This window comes from Juglans regia, chromosome 7 (assembly GCF_001411555.2).
Source record: "Juglans regia cultivar Chandler chromosome 7, Walnut 2.0, whole genome shotgun sequence".
Lineage (NCBI taxonomy): Eukaryota > Viridiplantae > Streptophyta > Magnoliopsida > Fagales > Juglandaceae > Juglans > Juglans regia.
Window position 1 is genome coordinate 47,043,238 of NC_049907.1, and position 20,608 is coordinate 47,063,845.

General features: G+C 36.3%; 2 protein-coding genes across 4 annotated transcripts; both read left to right on the forward strand.

The window, feature by feature from the left end:
- Nucleotides 1-6,733: 6,733 nt before the first annotated feature.
- On the forward strand, nt 6,734-11,633 carry LOC118349026. 3 transcript variants are annotated; one of them, XR_004801988.1, is made up of 6 exons: nt 6,734-7,249; nt 8,505-8,743; nt 8,866-9,075; nt 9,194-9,286; nt 9,596-10,151; nt 11,483-11,633. XR_004801988.1 is itself a non-coding variant. In XM_035692214.1 (5 exons), exons 1-5 carry the CDS (start codon nt 7,015-7,017, stop codon nt 9,839-9,841), a joined length of 1,023 nt encoding a protein of 340 aa, XP_035548107.1. In that variant the 5' UTR covers nt 6,734-7,014; the 3' UTR covers nt 9,842-11,474. The 3 variants fall into 3 exon arrangements, 1 of the variants encoding a protein (XP_035548107.1); XM_035692214.1 differs by lacking the exon at nt 11,483-11,633 and having other exon boundaries at nt 9,596-11,474; XR_004801989.1 differs by lacking the exon at nt 11,483-11,633 and having other exon boundaries at nt 6,735-7,249; nt 9,194-9,476; nt 9,596-9,684.
- A 4,409-nt stretch (nt 11,634-16,042) lies between these two features.
- On the forward strand, nt 16,043-18,989 carry LOC109010314 (patatin-like protein 2). The gene is made up of 7 exons (XM_018991109.2): nt 16,043-16,232; nt 16,336-16,517; nt 17,295-17,481; nt 17,739-17,900; nt 18,005-18,307; nt 18,407-18,582; nt 18,702-18,989. Exons 1-7 carry the CDS (start codon nt 16,095-16,097, stop codon nt 18,793-18,795), a joined length of 1,242 nt encoding a protein of 413 aa, XP_018846654.2. The 5' UTR covers nt 16,043-16,094; the 3' UTR covers nt 18,796-18,989.
- Nucleotides 18,990-20,608: the final 1,619 nt, after the last annotated feature.

Genomic DNA, 20,608 nt, shown 5'->3' on the forward strand with positions numbered 1-20,608 from the left:
TAATGTGCTTACAAAAATCTAGAAAAAAAATATAGACAGAACATCAACTGGTAGTATTCCACATCACCATTACTGTAACAAGGTGAATTATTTTATTATATTTTTCTTTTATCTGGCATTGTAACCATGTGTATATTCTCCTGTTCAAATTTCTGCATGAAAATGAACTATATTGGATTGTGAGTTGTATTACAAAGCTGCCTTGAAAATTTTGCAGATTTAACAGACGATTGAGCAGTTGTGCCATATTTATGTCCAATCTAGTTATGAATTCTTCTTCTTCTTTCACTCTTTCTCATCCTGGGTGTATTGACTGAAATGCTGTCAGCCGTTTTTTTATGCATATTCATATAACATTCTTCTTCCAATTGTATGTGGCCTATAATTTGGTATTGGGATCAAGCTGAATGAGTTTTTTGTCTGTGATTTTTATTAAGATCTTAGAGTGGCAGTTCTGATTAATTGCATTTATGTGCTTCAGGCCCATGAGAATAAGTTAGGGAAACAGCCAGGTTCAAGTGAGCCACCCCAGGTATGTAATTTCCCTCATCCCAGTTCATTTTCTATTGAATTTTGTTGTGTTTCCTGTTATTTGATTTGATTACTTAATACTTTACAAAATTTAGATTTTTGTCAACTAGGTGATCATGGGTCTTGCTCCAGATACTGTGTTGTACCAAAATTGGCCAATCTGTGGATAGTAATTTGAAGTCAATGATGAGTAATTTCGCTAAGAATGATAATACTTTAAAAAAAGAAAAAATTTCAAAATCATTACAGCGTCTTCTTACTAGACATTCCAAAAGCATCAGTGCAAGAAGCAATGCTGAACCTGGCAGCGTAGACTCTAAGAAGGCAACCAAATCAGAAATTCAGCGAGTCTCTCTTCCAAAGAAAAGGGGTACGAAACCTAATTTTGTAATGAATCCTGAGGAAGGCTACGACCGTATTTTGATTTCTACAGGAAGAAAAACTACAAATGTGCGTCGCAGAAAGTCTCATGATGGGGGAGTTGATGATTCACCCTCTGAAAACCTAGATCCAGGGAAGGTCACTTCATCAGTTGAAGATGTGACTGAACTTTCTGATTTTCAACCTAAAATTAATAAGATAGTAATTGCTGCTGCACCATTCACAGATCATTCGCTTCCTGATGCCAGCCATCCTAAAAGGGGCCGGCCAAAGAAAAAAGGGAACATGGTTAATCAAGATGCCAACCCTAATTCCCTATCAAGGTCAAAGGGAAGGTACTTGAATTCTCGGGTTGGGGAGAAAGCACCACAATCTGCAGATCTCAGTTTGAAAAAGGAATCTGAAGTTTTGCATAACTCTAACACAAAGCCACATGGACACACGAGAAAGATTAGAATTGATATAAAGACCAAAGAAGAGACAACTCTAGCTCCTGGATATGTAGTGTCGGAGAAGGAAGTTGCTGTCCCTTATGTTCCTGAAGAGAAACCATTGCGGCCATCAGCTATGAATAGTAGGTCATCAATCCGAATGTTTGTCAAGAAAAGAAAGAGGGATCATGCCACTTGTGAAAAAGATATTACTGAAGCATCTAATAGAAAGGTACTGCTACTCCTTTCTAATTCTACCAATTGAGATGTATGTTCAACTCCCCTATTAGCTCTCTCTTTCACAAGCACACACTTTATTTTTCTCCTTTTCCTTTTAGTGTTTTGTTGATTGGTTTTCCTCCCTCTTGTCACCACTTTATAGACGATTTCTAAGTCTGCAAGTAAGTCAACCAATAGAGATGCCAGTTTCTTGGAAGAAACCTCAAAAACAAAACTCAGGAGGAAGCATACTTCCACAAAGGAAAAGGTGTGAATATGTAATCAGCTTTATGACATAACTTGTGTCTGGTTAGTAAAACATTGACATATTCCAGTTATAATTTGGAACTATTACTCTTAATAGAATTAATCTAGTACTTTCTTTTTATAATCATTTAGCTAAAAAGAAATCTTGGGAAACTTCTCAAGTTTGTTTGGGCCCTTTGTTTTCTGTGAGTAGTTGAAAATGTTCACTTGTGGTCTTAGTTTATGGTCAGTTTTGCTACTTGTAATACGTTGTGGGAATATAAGTGCCTGTGTGCTATTTATTTGAATAAATTTTGTTATTTGAACTGAATATGCCCTTATTTCCTCATTGTGATGTCCCTGTAAGCAACATAGGTATAAGAAAAAACTAGATTATTAATATTGCAACTTAATGTTCACAATGTAAATTCTGATTATCAGACTCAAATCTCTCTCTCTCTCTCTCTCTCAGATAGGACATGGTAAGGAAAAACATTCATTCAGGTTTTGCCTGTTTTCTGTAATTGCTATTGAAAAGCTTTTGCGAAGTCTTAGGCCTCGATTGATTTCACAAATCATCTCATCTCATCTAATCATTACAACTTTCCCAAACTCCCACACAAAATATAATAAACAATTCAACTTTTTCAAATCCCAAAACAAAAATAATATTCTAACAATATTTTATTTAACTGCCATCTCATCTCATCTGTGTAACCAAACGAGGCCTTATTCATATGTCAAAGTTCTGGAGTTATATTGAAAGGCCTAGGGATATGCAACACATTAGGTTAATATGCTCCTCCACCCCTCCACTTTGTCGTTTAAGTTATATGTTATATATTACAACTTCTGGCCTTTTTAACTTATCTGTGGTTAATTTTTCTAATGCAGTCTTCTAAAAAGTCTGATCTTGGTGAGCGATTGGTTGGTAGCAGCATAAAAGTTTGGTGGCCATTGGACAAGATGTAAGTATGTAAGGACTGATAATAGAACATTCCGCTTTGTAATATTCTTGTTAATCCTTAACTTTATCATTCCATCTTTCCAAGTTTATGGAGCAACATATATGTAGATTGGGTTTATTTGGCCTCTTCAGGGGCATCGGGAGGAATGGTGGTGATGTGGGACAAGAGAGTGGTGGAGAAAGTGGAGGAATATATAGGGAGGATAGCGTGTGCATTCAAATGTGTTTCAGATGGTTTTTCGTGGGCATTTGCGGGGTATATGGGCCTAATCTAGATTCAGACAGAAGCATGTTGTGGGATGAGCTTGTAGGGGTGTATAGTTGGTGGGAGCTCCCTTGGTGCATTGGAGGGGATTTCAATGTGGTTCGTTTTCAAAGTGAATGTTCTGGAAGTAGAAGATTGAGACCAGCAAGTTTGGAGTTCTCGGAGTGTATTTTTGACTTGAATTTGATTGACCTTCCACTTGTTGGGGGTGGAGCAACTTGGTCAAATAATCAGTCTTGGTCCCGATTGGACCGTTTCTTAATTTCACCTGAGTTTGAAAGTCATTTTCCTGATATATGGCAAACTCGTTTGGCACGCCTAGCATCAGATCATTGGCCAATTTTGCTTGATTGTGGAGGCATTCGTAGTGGTAAAAGGTATTTTAAGTTTGAGAATATGTGGTTGAAGTCTGAAGGTTTCGTGGATAGGGTCAAACAATGGTGGAGTTCGTATCATCTTGAAGGTACACCTAGCTACATTTTTGCAGGCAAATTGAAAGAGTTAAAAAGAGATCTAAAGGTGTGGAACCAACATACTTTTGGCAATGTAGAAGACAATAAAAATTCAAAGTGGGAGGAAATACAGGAGTTAGAAAGACTTCAAGAAGGGAGACCACTTACTGAGGAGGAACAAATTCATAAATCTAGTTTGGCTGTAGATCTTGAGAGGATAATTCTACAAGAAGAGATGTCGTGGCGCCAGAAATCGAGAGCCCTTTGGTTAAAGGAAGGGGATCGGAACACAAAGTTCTTCCATAAAATTGTAAATTCTCATAGAAGAAATAATAACATTGAGATGCTGAAAATTGAAGGGGTCGAGTGTAGAGAAGAAGAAGCAATAAAAGACCATGTGGTAAATTTCTTTGAGGTGCTTCTAACTGAACAGGTGGGGTGGAGGCCAACTTTGAATGGATTGGTTTTTGGTAATATAGAGTTGGAGGAAGTTGAAAGGATGGAAAGGGCATTCGAAGAGGTAGAGGTCTATGATGTAATAAAGAAAATGGCTAAAGATAAGGCACCCGGTCCTGATGGTTTCTCCATGGGTTTTTACCAAGAATGTTGGGAGGTGATAAAGGGAGATCTTATGAAGGTGTTTCAGGAGCTTTTCTTGATTGGCAAATTTGAGAAAAGCCTCAACACCACTTTCCTTGCTTTAATCCCTAAAAAGGTAGGGGCTTCTGAGATCTCCGATTTTCGGCCTATCAGTCTAGTGAATGGTACGTACAAGATCATTGCTAAAGTACTTGCTAATCGTCTGAGTGGGGTCTTGGGACAGATCGTCACTAAGCCCCAAAATGCCTTTGTAAAGGGTAGACAAATACTTGATGCGGCTCTAATTGCTAATGAATGTCTGGACAGTCGTGTGAAGACTGGTAGCCCAGGGCTTATGTGCAAGTTAGATATGGAGAAGGCATATGATCATGTGAATTGGGATTTCCTTCTATATCTACTGGGTAGGTGCGGATTTGGAAACAAATGGAGGTCATGGATCAGATGGTATATCTCTACGGCAAGATTCTCTGTGTTAATCAACGGCAGTCCAGAGGGTTTCTTCCCGAGTTCGCGTGGCTTGAGACAAGGGGATCCATTATCTCCTTTACTCTTTGTTATTGTTATGGAGGCACTAAGCAGGATGATCTCAGCCTTAGTGACTAATGGTAATATGAGTGGTTTTCAGATTGGATCGCCGAGTAGGGGTACCACCACCATCTCACATTTACTGTTTGCAGATGATACGCTTATTATGTGTGATGCCGAGACAGAACAGTTGAGGGCTGTGAGGGCATTGTTGCTTTGTTTTGAAGCAGTGTCTGGTTTAAAAGTGAATTATGACAAATCTGAGTTGGTGCCTATTGGAGAAGTTCAGAATTTAAGGGTAATGGCTGGTATAATGGGTTGTAAGATAGGGTCTCTCCCTATGAACTATTTGGGATTACCTCTGGGTATAGCCCCGAGGGCGTTTTCTATTTGGGATACTGTGATTGGTAGAGAGAAGATTAGCAGGTTGGAAGAGAATGTATTTGTCAAAAGGGGGCAGGATCACGCTTATTAAAAGTACGCTTTCCAATCTACCAACTTATTTCTTATCCTTATTCCCTATACCGGCCAGCGTAGCGGGACGTCTTGAGAAGATACAAAGAGATTTTTTGTGGGGGGGCCTAGGTGAAGAGTTCAAATTCCATTTAGTCAAGTGGGAAATTGTATGTCGTCCAATCTCCAATGGAGGATTGGGTATTAGAAATATGAGGATGTTTAATCGGGCACTACTTGGCAAATGGTTGTGGCGGTATAACAAGGAACCGGATGCCTTATGGAAGATTGTGATTGAGAACAAATATGGTGGTCTCGAGGGGGGTTGGTGTACTAGAGAGGTGCGAGGGGCCGCTGGAATGGGATTATGGAAACACATTAGAAGAGGATGGGTGGGTTTTCATCAACATACAAGATTGCAATTGGGTACAGGTTCAAAGATCAGATTTTGGAAGGATGTTTGGTGTACCAATTGTACTCTACAAGACAGTTTTCCTACACTTTTTGAGATTGCAAATGCTAAAGATGCCATGGTGGCGGAGGTAATGGAAGTTGAAGGTAGAAACATCCTTTGGAATATCAATTTCTTCAGGGCAGCACAGGATTGGGAGATGGGGAGTTTTATAGACTTTTATAGCCTTTTATACTCTTGTCGCCCAAATACCCAGCATACAGATGATTTGTGGTGGTGTCCAACAAGGAAAGGAGTCTTCACTGTTAGCTCCTTTTACAAGGTACTCACACAAGTGCCTGACAGTCAATTTCCTTGGAGAAAGCTCTGGTGCAATAAGGCTCCTCTCAAAGCTTCTTTCTTTGTGTGGACAGCGGCTCTGGGGAAGATTCTTACTACGGATAATCTGAGAAGACGAAACATAATCATAGCAGATTGGTGTTGTATGTGTAAAAGAGGGGGTGAATCGGTGGATCATTTACTTTTACATTGCGAGGTAGCCAGGACTATTTGGGATGCGGTGTTTAACAGAATAGATCTAGCATGGGTGATGCCAGAAACTGTGATGGATGCTTTGGCCTGTTGGACTTCAATTCGAGAAATGAGACAGATTAAAGCGGTTTGGAAGATGATCCCAAACTGTATTTTGTGGTGCTTATGGCAGGAGCGCAATGAGAGGATTTTTGAAGATAAAGAGAGATCAATAGCAGAGCTAAAAATGTTATTTTTTAGGACCCTTTGTAGTTGGGCTCATGCTGTGGACTTTAATGGCATGGAGTTTCATGAGTTTCTAGTTTCTAATGTTCCCACCTAGTTAGGATGGGAGCAGCAGAACTTTTCTTTGTAATTGACACTTTTTGGATGAATATATACTTATTTTACTTATCAAAAAAAAAAGTATATTTATCAACTTGTCTACAATCATAGACCAAAGATGAATTTATATTTATAAGTTTTTCTTGTTGCCATTCAGATTTCATGAAAAAAGGTTTCTTTATGGGTCTACAAGCATGCCTTAATCATATTGGGGTTCGGATGATTATTTTATTACCCACATCATCCAGCTTTATCATACATGGACGTTAGAAAGTAGACTTTATGGCTGTAGAAATGTTGCATTTTCACTCAGTTTTGTTATTTGGTCAAACAATGATACTAAGTATATTTATCAACTTGTCTACAACCATAGACCAAAGATGAATTTATATTTAGAAGTTTTTCTTGTTGCCATTCAGATTTCATGGAAAAAGGTTTCTTTATGGGTCTACCAGCATGCCTTAATCATATTGGGGTTCCAAAGATTGTTTTATTACCCACATCATCCAGCTTTATCATAGAGGAGGAAAGAAAGTTTCGTTTATGGGCCTGTAGAAATGGGGCATTTTCACAATGATTTGTGTAGTGGTTTATATATCTAATTTCACCTGACAGAAAATTTGTGCATACAGTTGCATATAGAATTGATTTCCAAGCATTTGATCCAACAATTAGCCATGAGAGGAACAAGAAGAGGACTTGGTGGACAAGCCGGAATGACACAAACTCGCACACGCGCTAGTGATGGGTGCACATGGAGTGGTCCAACACCTCAGTCGCAACCGTGTAGGTGGACACGAATGGTTGAGCAAAACTCATCATCGGACGACTCAACACAGCCCCCGGATATGGTTTTGGGTACTGAGTTTCCTGAAATTAGCAATGATCCAAATACAAGGCCTGAGAACAATGGTAATAAGTATTGTTTTGGTGGAAATTGTGCAGAATTTCTTAAGGAAGGCTTGGTTTGATTTTTGTACAATATTTATTGTTTTATGAGGTGGCTGGACAATATATAATATTGGTATGCATGCTTGAAGAATCATTGTTAGTTGCATTCAACATACTTATTAACTGGAAGTTTCTCTTTCGATTGAGTGTTGAATTGGTTTGACTTTTGAAATTCATTCCCTACTCATTTAAGACTTTGAGAAGGTCCATGGAATGAATATAAGAATTTCAAGGATGGTGAAAATCTGGAAACACTAATGATAGAGCATCCTAAATCAACTAATTGATGTACTACTGCTAGGTACACCCAGTACACCACTACACATTGGTGATCAAACATCTGTTAGGTACACCCAGTACACAGTAGCCGAAAATAAATACATTATGATCATGACAACTACATATCGGAGAACATATAGATGAGCTTGTGACTGCATTAAACTTAAGCAAAGAAAGAGATAGGAAGAGAGTAATAAAATTTATAAACATTCAAGTTCATTGCCTAATTCAAAGGCAGCATCAGTAAATAATTTCCCATATTAATGCCAAAGTGAGTTACACTTTGGTCTCACCTTCATCCTCCCCATATTATAAATAACTTGGTGGGTTCAGTTTGGCATAAATCGTATTTAGTTTTTTTCCTACTGACTTGTGTAGGTAGAGATATAGTTAGGAGGGGGTAGAGTGGTTCTACTCAAAAGTTTTGGAGATTTCTCTTTTAGCTAGATCTCTAATATGTCTGTTGTTCTTTAGCCATATATGTAAACAACTGGAGAAAATGTGGAACAATTATAAACATTGGGAACTTAGTATGTGGTTTTTCTTTAAAAGAACTAGTTAAGATGGGGCTAGTAATTTGGTGGTAGTGCCCTACAAAGCAGAAAGAGATGACAAACATATTCTTTACTTCTTCTTTTTTCCCTGTAAGAGGTTTTTTTCCTAGTTTAATCATTCATGTAGTGTCTTACAAATCATAATGGGAAGATTCAAATATCTTTACACCCATTAGCTGTATGTTTGTGCAAATCCATACTTAATTTGTTCCAAACGATTACCATCATGTTTAAATTTAAGCATTATATCACTAAAGGTTAAATGAGTCTGCAGAAAATAGAATAAAGCTAGTGATACGTTTGAGATCAATGGTTCTGGACCCAGTAGTTGCTTTAGTGATTATTTCTGTTGTTAGTCATTGATGTCAACATGTCAATGGCAGGGAGAGTACCAATGCGGAGGTGTCGTGGACCAGCTGGGTGCACTGAGCTTATGAAGCTTCGTAAGCATGGTCTCATTCCTTTGAAGATTAATGATGGTGAGAGGGTACCATCATGTGAGAATGCAGTGTTCTTTACAACAAGGGTAACATGGATTATCAAGCATCATGCAACCATGGCTCAAAATACTTGGGATGCTGTAGATACACAAGAAAAAGAGGAGCTGATCAATCGTGTTCGGGTATTGTGCTGCTTGCATTAAACTAAGAAAATAGATTGATATTCTAGTTGAATAAATGAAAGATTAGTTATGTCTATGATCTTAATGTCTATGGACTGATGTCTTTTGGTACGATGTTGCAGGCTGATTTCATTCTAGATTGGAGCAAAAGGAATCATCGCGAGATGGTCGAGAAGAACCTTGGAAAGAAGTTCAATGACTTTCACTACCAGCTTCATAAAATATACATGGGTTGTGCAACCCACGATGAGGCATTACTAAAACCAACCTCGTTGGTGGAACCAGATGTATGGAAAAAGTTATGTGGGAGATGGGGTAGCGACGAATTCAAGGTAACAAGTGACGTATAAAAAACAGTTTGACAATATATTCCAGCTTTACATTTGATGCAATTTAATGGAAAGAGGTATGTGTTGAGTATTGTTAACATTACCATTATAAATATTGCAGAAAATATCCAATCAAAATAAGGCCAATAGGAAAAGGCAGCGTGTGAACCACACAGCAGGCAGAAAGTCTTTTGTGAGGTTAATACAAGAGATGGTAAGATTATTGTCATTTTCAATATCTAAGCTGATTGGTTAGTGCTAGTGTGTAAAGAAAAGAACATCCTTAATATTCATGTATGTAATTGAAGGGTCTGAGCTCATCAAACTTGGTAAACTTCTATAAAGAAACTAGATGGTCAAAGAAGAAAGGGGCATTTGTCACTCCCATGACAGAAACACTCTATGTGCGTGCTCTCTAACTTACCAACTTTGCACTATGTTGTTCCATTCATAGATAAGTAAATAAAGAGTAGGATATTTTTCTAGAATGGTATAAATGATAAAATATATATTTTTGCATCAGAATAATATGATTGAGAAGTTAGATGAGATGGAGCCTGAGGAGCGCACAGATGAGGCTGCAAATATTATATTCCGAGATGTGCTAGGACACAGATGTGGTTATGCAAGAGGACTTGGTGGTTCAATTATACCCGAGCCTAGACCATCATCTATGTCGGCACAATTTGAGCACCTAGCCCAAGAAAATGAGAAACACAAAAATGAGGCAATGATGTACAAGACTGAATTGGATGACTTGAAAAGGTAAGTACGACAATTATTGGTTTGGCAACAATCGTATGACCAGAGGATGAACTCTTTTGAATGTGATTTAGAAAGAGTGTCTAATAGAGACACTCCAGGAAATGTTTAGCTGGATGGCCTTCTAAACTGGGATTTTTTGATATTTTGCTCCATTTGCTGGCAGGCAGATATTTTATTTAATAGTTGTCTAGATTTTTGGGTGCAGGACCCGCATGTTAGTTGTACTTGCTGGATGTTCCTTGGTGGAATTATAAAATGTCCTGGGCAACAATATTTTGGTGGGATTACTCTGTTAAAGGTTATGAGAAAACATTGTAAGTATGCTTTAAAACCCCTAGAAACTGCATGTATTTTCTTCAATGGCTAAGAGAGTTGCTGATGCATATTCTATAAGATTAGTTATGATGCTAGTGATATTAAAACCTTGAAACTTGAGAGATGTATACCAGGTACAAAGAAATGTTTGGTAATTTTTTCTGTAATAGACTATAGGTACAGATTTATGTTGAATATACATGTAAAGATTCAGATATTTGATCATATGCTGTTATTTGCATAACTCAGGTACTATTGGAATTTAGAAGCCTTTGCATTATATTGGGAGATTTGTATAATCAGCTCTAACAATGTTTCTTCACAACAATAGGTCATTGGGTCACTCTTTGTGAGTATTTAGGTAAACTTAAAAATAGCCCTGTCTATTTCATGAGATTTATGGTGGGGTCAACTTGGTTTTGTTTTAATTGAAGTAAGGTGGTGCAACTAGTTATTGGGATTTTGTAAAGAATGTTGCATACATTCTTTTTAACCAATTCCATATAATATTTCCGTATATTATATGGAAATCAGTCCTTGCATGCATACATAGTTATAATTTGGCTGGTGAAAACTAACTGCGTAGCACTGTTTTCAATATTTGGTGGGGTGGAAGAAACAAAAATGGCATATAAGATATCCTTTGCTGGAATTTTGGGCTTAGGTGGTAATTTTCACCATTCATTCCCCTGTTTTTTGCATGGCTATATACTTGCATATTTTTAAGCCTCAAATGTAGTGCATATGATATAGTACTTGAATATCATATCATAGGAAAGATATTTGGACAGGTTTGCAAATTTGTGCATTAGGTGTGTGCCATATGATATGTAGTTTTAAGTCACATATATAGGGCTGAAAATTGTATCCACCCTATCGATGGTTTGAGTTGTGACTATTGTTAAATCAAATACATGAGGCCAACTGGTTTAGGGTTGATATGTTCTCCTCCTGCAGCCCATGCCTCAAAACTGTTATGTTTTACATTGATAAACAGAGAAGGGTATTTATTCTTGACCCTAGAGCAGTGAACTGGAAAAAGTTAAGCCATTGCCTGATGCATCTTCTATTTTCCTATGAAATATGGATGATATAACAGATTTTAATGAATTATTGGAGGCTTTTGCTTAGTTTAGTTTGTTCATGTAATGAGTGACATAAGTTTAGTTCGTTGATGACATGATTGGCATGAATTGTTGTCTGCTTTAGTTTGCTGCAATGACTGGCATAATTAGTTTAGTTTTTGGTTGATTATTTTTATCTTACAAGGTAGACATAAAAAATTACTTCAAGCACATGAATAATTGTTTGAAGCATGTATATTTTTCAGGTAGAAAGCAAATGGCATATGTTGATATAAATCACCCAAGCTGGAATTTTTTGATGCAACACTACAAAAGCCTGCTGGATGCTACATATGTGGATTCACTCCCAGGTTTAAATTAATGTATAGGGTTTAAGGTTAATGTATAACCATGTTGACAACATTCTTGGTTGAGATGCACACATTCTTCATCAAGTGTTTAGTGTCAGTAAATGGAGATAGGAATTTAAGTAATTGCATGACAATTAGAAGGAACCTGCTATAATGTATGATGTAAAAAGTAAATGAAATGTTCACATTGAAGTTTTTTTGATGAAATCTGGATGGTAATGTACATGATAATTATTGGAAAAAGTGTATGGTGTTTGAATTATATTAAATCTAAAACAAAAGTCCTCAAAATCTGGTACTTGGCAGAGTACTAAATGAGAGGAATCTCAAAGCTAATTTGGCATTGGTAAAGCTTAAATTCTTCCTTGGCTACATACGTTACTACTCTTTAGACAAAATCTTCTTGAACTTCTTTATTTTTTCTGAGTTAGTGTGGTGTAAAGAATGCTTAATCTAATTAGATCCTGTTACCACAAATTGCAAAGTATAGATATGTAGTATCTAAATTTCTTTAATTCCCCTGTTTTTTATAAAGAATAATCTATATGCATTTTAGATGAGCAGGACGTATGGTTTAAATTTCTAAATTCCCGTGAAGTAGTGGTATATGCTAATATATGCTATTTCCCTAGCTCTTATTATATATAATATTGCTCCAAGGTTGTAGTTTATTTTTGGCATTTTATTCATTAGTCACAGAGTACGTACTGAGCTATTGGGATAAATATAAATTAGATGCATCTACACATCTCTATCTAATTTTCTGATCATGATCTTTAAATTAAAGAAGAAGAATTTTTTATGATTGGTCATTATAAATTCATGAAACATATACTGGGGCAAGGAATCAATATAAATAAAATATATTTAATGATTGGTGGAGAATCAATATGCATGCCAAGATGCTATACAGGAATTTATGCGATAGAGGTTGTTTCAATTCAGATTGAGTACATATTGAATGACTTTGCTAACTAACCTGGGTGAAGAACATCAGCTTTAAATAACGTAAAGCAGAAATTGAAGCCAGCGAATCCAAAAACCCATAAATTCCTGCAACGACGTGCTGCATCAGTGAACCCAAAAACCCATAAATTTGCTCTGATCAACTATTGTTTGAAGCCACCGTTCAGAAAACCCATCAATCTAATAAACCGAGTGGGTTCTTATAATTTATTCACCGCATACCCAAAAACCCATATGTGCCTGTACAGCTGTAAATTTGTAAGCAAGCGCGCGGTGATATTAATTGGCATTTCCTACACCATACATGCTCACCGTATGTAAAATCCATCTGAGATTGCGGCGTGGTAATCTAATTCACCGCATGTAGAAGAATAACCAAATGCGGGGATCTCGCTATTTCACCGTATGGATCAGCACCATCTTCTTGCGGCGTCATAATCAAATTCACCGCATGTTGAATAAAAAAAATTGCAGGGATCTCGATCTTTCACCGTATGTAAAATCCTTGAATTTGCGGCGTCTATAAATTCACCGCAACCTTGGGAAGAAAGCTTCTTTGCGGCCAGCCCCAAATTCGCCGAAATCTGGATTTTACGGACCCGCAAAATCGCCGTAAATCACCCCAAATTTGCGACGCCTCATCATCGTAATTGCCCTTCTCCCAAATTGGCAAGGCGATTTTGCTGCGAGAGATGAACCGCCGAGTTAGGTGCAGCAATTGCGGCCGCTGATGATTTATCACCGAAAATCAACTGAGCAGACGTTTTACTTTCGACCGATTAGCGAAGAGTAATTATCGCAGTTTCTGAAAATTTGTTGCGAGAAAACAGGGGAAATGCGGGGATTTCGCTCCCCGCGAGAAGGAAAATTTCCTGTAGTGTTTATACTCACAAGCTTATTGTAATCAAAGCTTAAGTCTAGCAAGCATCCAAATTGATAGATATTTGGTCATATGTAAAGCGCCTATGGGTGGTGCTGTGAAGATTAACTGGGATGCAACTTTTGATCCAAAAAATAAGAAGATGGGGACATGTGTGATTATTAGAGATGAAGGGGAAGTCCTAGTCTCTCTGAGTATGCCAAAGTCACAAATCACCTCTCAAGCCCTTGCTGAATCCACTGCTTTGTGGAGAGTTCTAAATTTGGATGTTGAGTTAGGAATTGGAGCTGCTATATTTGAAGGGAATGCATTGGGAACCATCAAGGCAGTGAACAACACTGAAGATAACTGGGAATAGAATGGTCAGATTGTGGAAGACATCAAAGGATTTCTTGCCAACAGACCCTTTTGGATGGTCCAACATACTTATAGGGAAGGGAATAAGGTAACTCATTATTTAGCAAGTTTTGCTTATACTGCAAATGAAGAACAAATTTGGATATAATAGAAGATAGCCCGGAGGGTTATCATAGCTATGTTTTACAAGACAAGACATGTATTGATTAATTTTTAATGGAATATAAAAGTCATGGTTTTATTAAAAAAAAAAAAAGGTTAAGTGTATCATTTGATTGAGTTTTTTTCTTTTTCCAAAGGGATATCTCAAGCACCAATAAATGTACGTAAGTATTTAATGAGGTACCTTTCAGGGTATGCTAATGTTCAGCCACTTTTATGGAATATATATAGCATGCATGGAATTGAAATTTTGGAGATATTGGAATGTAACGGATAGAAGTAATTGCCAACGAAAGATCAAGAGGCTCTAGAAATCAATAGAATTGTTCAAACATGCATGATCATTTTCATGTGATTTGATCTGTAATTCTTTTTCTCTATTGTATCAAAATGATTCATTATATTATATTTATTTTGATTTATTTATTAGTTTTTGTCATGGAATTTTCTATTACCGATTTTTTTTAAGCACTGCTTAACCGCTATATATGGAGTACTCCCATCTAAGTTTGGTGGAGTTTCTAAAACACCGGTAACGTAAATATTTATTTAAGAGTAATTTTATATACAATCATGAAATGCGTAAATATCATGTAATTGTTTTGAAAAAAAATAAAATTTATTATTAAAAAATTAATTTTTTTTCATATAAATCACGTGCTTAGAATTACGCCAACTCACAACTAGCTAGTGTACGTGACTTTATTATTAGAGTTTTAAAAATGCCGGAAACTACTATATTCAGTTGTAGTTGATCTAGTAAGTTGGCGCGCTTCCAAAACACCGAAAAAAAATAACTAGCAGTGTTTATACAAAAAGTCGGCAACGTATTAGCGGTGGCATTTAAGGGCACGTTTGGGGATGAGATGAGAATTTTGTATTTTATTTTAAAATTTATAATATTATGTTTTAATATTATTATTATTTTAGAATTTGAAAAATGTGTATTGGGATTTGAAAAAGTTGAATTGTTTATTATATTTTATATAGAGATTTAAAAAAAGTATAATGATGAGATGAAATGAGATGAAAATTTTATATTTTTTTTAGTTACCAAACCTGCCCTTGGATAATTAAACGCCGTTAATTTACACAGAACGCTGGTAATCATTTTTTCAAGTCCGGCCCGTTGTTTGAGCAAAAGTCAGAACTAGTTCTACCAATTCCGAAGTTGTTTTATACCGATAAATAAATGCCTGGAATTATTTGCCGGTGTTTATTGTAAATGTTGTACGTCCGCAAATCACGGAATTTTCGTAGCAAGACCGATCAGCGACCAAAAAAAATCTATTGCAGATATTGGGGTTGATAAAATCCTGTAATGAAGGGTCGGTCACCCATGGCTGCCAAAGAGAATCCATGGGTGAATGGTCAGTATATGACTGACTTTCCTGGAAACTACTGGTCATGTCTAGCTAAATAGAAGCAAGCTGGACTAAGTACCTATACGTAACATATGTTTCTTCGTATGTAGTTGGCACCTCCATGGACCACAAAGCTTAATTGTGGCCGGATTAATTAGGATCCTTAATTTTTGAGTAAAGCTACTTATCATCTTAATTTTTATTATCTCATGATGTGGCGTTAAATGATTAGAGACTAGTTATTATATTTTACTTGTAAATCTATCATCTAATACCATATCATAAGACGATGAGAGAATGAGAAAATGGATATGTAATGAATAGAGTTTTTCATCAATTAAACAGGAGGTGCATGAGAAAATTGTCATGATCTTTTTCTACTTTTTTTTTTTTTGGGTCATCATATTATATATAATATACATCCGGGAGAAAATTCTTATATTCTAGCTGTTATTAAATCATAGAATATTATATATATATATATATATATATAAATATATATTCTAAGAGAATGTTTGAACTATGGAAAGTTTCAAAGCAAGACTAGTACAATTTCCTGTTCAGCTACGTAACTTATGAACATATGCAACTGGGAAAAGATAAGGACATTTGAAATTTTGAGGATGGCCATGCATGGCCAAGTCCAGACCCAGTAAGGCTATAATTTATTCTCTATAAATAGGGGTTCGTCGATGGATCAAATGCCAGAACGACCACCAAGGCAATCTTTTCTTCTCATCTTACGACCACCACTTGCATACCCTTTCCCAGATTTTCCATGGAAAAAACAATGCCGATTCATGAGGCTCAACACCCAACAAACAGGAACTTGATCACAATTCTAAGCATCGATGGGGGTGGCATCAGGGGGATCATTCCTGCTGCTATACTTGCTTTCCTTGAATCAGAACTTCAGGTATACGTGCAATACTTTGGTTTGCAGGAAAGTTTCAGTTCTTAATGTTATATTAATGTTACCATGTACGTACTAACAAGTATTTCATATAAACATGGCATAGGAGTTGGATGGAGAAGAAGCTAGACTTGCAGACTACTTTGACGTGATTGCAGGAACAAGCACAGGTGGTCTTGTTACTGCCATGTTAGCTACTCCAAATGAAAATAATCGACCACTCTTTGACGCTAAGGATATCAAGCCCTTCTATCTCGAGCATGGTCCTGGAATTTTCCCACAGAACAGGTAGTGCTACTCATATTTTCTTTTTTTAAGAACAAGCAAGCGATTTCATATAATTACCCTCTCTTTTAACAGAGGAGAATACCTTCTTACAAGTAAAATATTGATAAGGATTACATGAAGAAATCCCAAAACCAAGCTTGTATAAAAGCTAGAACTAAGTATGAACTATTAACAACTTAAAATGAGACACATAAGAAGATCATTGTATTAAAGCTGGGCAATCCCACCTTATCTAGATTAAAGCTTCCAATTAGCTACTTTCAAAGTCGGGATAAACATATAAAAAGTAAGTATTGTACTGCTCAACTGCGCAAATATGGACGTGTGAAATTATCATTTATTTCAAAAGTTTAAGCAAGTGACCGGAAGAATTAGTTTTTTATTATTTATATCATCTTCTTAACACTCCTCCTTACGTATGAGTTAAGCTCTCTAGCTCTCAATGAACGGTCCAACACGTAAAATATTTAATTAGATAGAGTAGATTGTAAAGTCCGAGTTCAAACTCAGAACATCTACTCTGATATCATTCGAAATTACCACTTATCCCAAAAACTTAATTTGATTTGAAGAGATAGAATTTTATTATTTATATCATATTCTTAATAGTATGTTCTAATATTCCTCCTATTTTGACAACTCCCTCCCTCCTTCACACATACACAAAAGCATCGCTATATATATTTTGTGCTTATATGGTAGTGTTTCTAAAAACTCTCGATATTTAAATATATATTAACAAATGAGCATGCATGCATGTGCTGATTTTGATTACAGTGGCTTGTTTGGAGCAATCAGAAAAATGTTCAGATCTCTTATAGGACCAAAGTATGATGGGAAATATCTTCATGGGGTTCTAAGGGAGAAATTAGGGGAAACACGGCTAGACAACACATTGACCAATGTTGTTATACCGACGTTTGATATCAAGCACCTACAGCCAACCATTTTCTCGTCATATGAGGTATGATCTCTCTCTCTCTCTCTCTCTCTCTCTCTCTCTCTCTCTCTCTCTCATGTAGAATTTGACCAAATGATAATTGGAGGTACTTGGACACAAAGAAAATGTCGTGGAAACATTAACAATATTATTAGTTTCAATATTCAAGCTATAATATTAAATTATAAGTTATTTACGTTAAACATTAAATTCTTAGGATCTCAACAAATTGAAAAGAATTATTTTATTAAAATATTCATGATCTGAGTTCATGCACGCAGGCGAAAAATGACCCTTGTTTGAATGCTCAACTGTCCGACATATGCATTGGCACGTCGGCAGCTCCAACTTATCTTCCTGCTCACCACTTCAATCACCAAACCAGTGCTGGGAATTTTAGTAACTTCAATCTTATAGATGGTGGTGTTGTTGCAAACAATCCGGTATAATATATAATAATCTTTCATGTGCTTTTTTATTTACCTTAAAAGCTCCAAAATTTAAGTTGATGATCTTTATGTGTCTTCTGGGAACCATGGTCTACCAGGCTCTTGTTGCCATAAATCAAGTGATCAAACAGATCTTCGATGCAAATCCTGATTTCTTTCCAATAAAGTCCACAGACTATGGTCGTTTTCTGGTGATCTCAATAGGAACAGGCTCAGGAAAGATAGAGAAAAGATACAATGCTAAAATGGCGGCCAAATGGGGCCTTCTGAATTGGTTAATTCATGGAGGTTCAGTTCCATTAGTGGATGTGTTTTCTCAAGCAAGTGCAGATATGGTTGATTCAAATCTAGCTGTGGTTTTCCAAGCCCTTCATTCAGAAGAGAATTACCTTAGAATTCAAGTAAGAAATTTCTTCTGATTCAGGGTTTGAATTTGAATACTTGCAAGGGGATTAAGCTTCCAAGTTATTAATTACTATTTTTATGAAATACTTGTTTAGGATGACACCTTGACTGGGACAGCAGCTTCAGTTGATAACTCTACGAAAGAGAACTTGAACAAACTTGTAGAGATAGGGGAGAAACTGTTGAAGAAACCAGTATCAAGGGTGAATTTACAGACAGGTTTGTCAGAACCAGCCAAAAACTGTGGCACAAATGAGGAGGCTTTGCGAATGTATGGTGAAACATGCTTTGAATGTGCACTCATGCATGCACTTGTCATTAATTAGTTAAAATATCGCGTTTGTGATCATAATATTTTGAAACTAATTGTACATAAAACTCTTCTTACAGGGTAGCAAAAAAACTTTCACAAGAAAGAAAGTGTCGAAAGGGAAAACCTGCAAACAAGGAGAACCTGAAAGTTGAAGTCGACACTCGTCTTTAAGTCGGGCTATTAAGCACGTACGTGCTTAATTGCATCCAATCTACATGTGCAGTCAAAGTTCTTTTATGTGTAATTCAGCTTATTCTTTTCATTCTTTAATTTTCTTGTAATGTCTCGGATCAACCCATGAAAGGAATTACATTGTTCGTTGATTGTTTGAAGCGTGTTTGTATTAAATTTGTATTAATACGTGTTTGATGTAAAAATTATGACTAATCATGTTATATGTGATTGAAAATTTTATATTGAAATGATGTGTTACTCTATATAATTAGCTACATGTCTCAAATAAAGGTTAATTTGCCATAGTTCCTTGGAAATTTATGTTTGTAAAATCCCAACCATTTAAGTTATAAATTATTATCGTAGAGATCTAAATAATTGTATTTTATAAAATAGCTTAGGATTTTTTAAAGAATTTCTATGATCCTTTCGGAAAAGCCTCAATTACGCACTATAAGAAAAAAAGGCTTTTGTGACCATTTACTTGCGGCGAAAAGATTATTTGTGATCAAAACAGACTTATTGTAGGTATAAATAGTCATTTCACTAGAATTAACTAGGCACAAATAAACAGTTTTCTTATAATGACAGGTGGAAACCAACCCCAATGTGTTGCTTGCTATGCTGGTTGGGTCCAAGGGCAACTTCCATGCATGAACGGTACGATCCCATGGATTATATTGGGATGAGAAAGAAAAAGCCCATTGCCAATCATAATCAAGTAAAGATCATAAAAATTTGTATAGATTGATTCATTGTGACAACAAGTGTGTGCGCACATGCTTAAAGTAAATGGAGTACAGTTATATTCGCAGCGAAGAGAAAATCAAAGGGACATAATTAATTCTAATTAACAATACTCCTGTCACATTCTCGTTACGTCGCTCTTACACTAAGTCCTCACAAGCTCGCCTTCTAGTTTAACCTTGTCACTTTTTGACATCTAGGGGTGTAAACTCAAACCAAAAAATCAAAAAATCGGACCGGACCGGACCGAACCGGACCGGTTTTACCGGTTTTGAACCGGTCCGGTCCGGAACCGGTTTTTAAAACGTAAAAACGGCCAGTTCCGGTCCGGTTCCGGTTTCGGAATTTTTTGGACCGGTTGATTAAAAAAAATAAAAATAATATTTTTATATATAATTTTTATACAAAATATTTTATATATATTAAATATTAATATATATAAGTTTTATATATAATGTATAATTATAAATTTTTATGTGAAATTTTATATATAACATATATATTCATATATGAAATAATTTCTTATTATAATTTATAAATTATTACATAAAATGTTAATACTAAATCACTAAAAGTTTATAACTAATACTAATATATAACTTATAACTATACCAATAGTCTAATATTAATACTATTATATAGTCTAATATATTAATAAAAGTATAAAACAGTTTTTTTTAAATCAATTTTTAAATCGGAAAACCGGACCGGACCGGACCGGAAATCGGTAAAACCGGAGCGTAATTGGTTTTGAAAAATACAAAACCGGTACATACTGGTTCGGTCCTAGATTTTATCCAAAACCGGACCGGACCGGACCGGTTACACCCCTAGTGACATCCCCCCATCATGCTTCCACTACGCCACTCTTACACTATTCTGTCACTTCACACGTATAGCAGCTGTAACACTGCTACACGGTGACACCCGTCACTAGGACTACCAGTCACATCATAGCTACTCCGGGACACTATTCCACAGTTCCCAGCACCCCACATCAAGTTCCACACTTCTCAACTATGCAACCATCCTTATCTTCGCGACACGCCATATGAAGTATTGC

Excerpts from the sequence above, each read along its gene's own strand:
- LOC118349026 (XM_035692214.1), top strand. The coding sequence starts at position 7,015 with ATGAGAGGAACAAGAAGAGGACTTGGTGGACAAGCCGGAATGACACAA. Across the intron at positions 8,744-8,865 it reads AGCTGATCAATCGTGTTCGG|GCTGATTTCATTCTAGATTG; the intron begins GTATTGTGCTGC and ends ACGATGTTGCAG. Across the intron at positions 9,287-9,595 it reads TGAGGTTAATACAAGAGATG|AATAATATGATTGAGAAGTT; the intron begins GTAAGATTATTG and ends TTTTTGCATCAG.
- LOC109010314 (XM_018991109.2), top strand. The coding sequence starts at position 16,095 with ATGGAAAAAACAATGCCGATTCATGAGGCTCAACACCCAACAAACAGG. Across the intron at positions 17,901-18,004 it reads GTGTTGTTGCAAACAATCCG|GCTCTTGTTGCCATAAATCA; the intron begins GTATAATATATA and ends ATGGTCTACCAG. Across the intron at positions 18,583-18,701 it reads AATGAGGAGGCTTTGCGAAT|GGTAGCAAAAAAACTTTCAC; the intron begins GTATGGTGAAAC and ends CTCTTCTTACAG.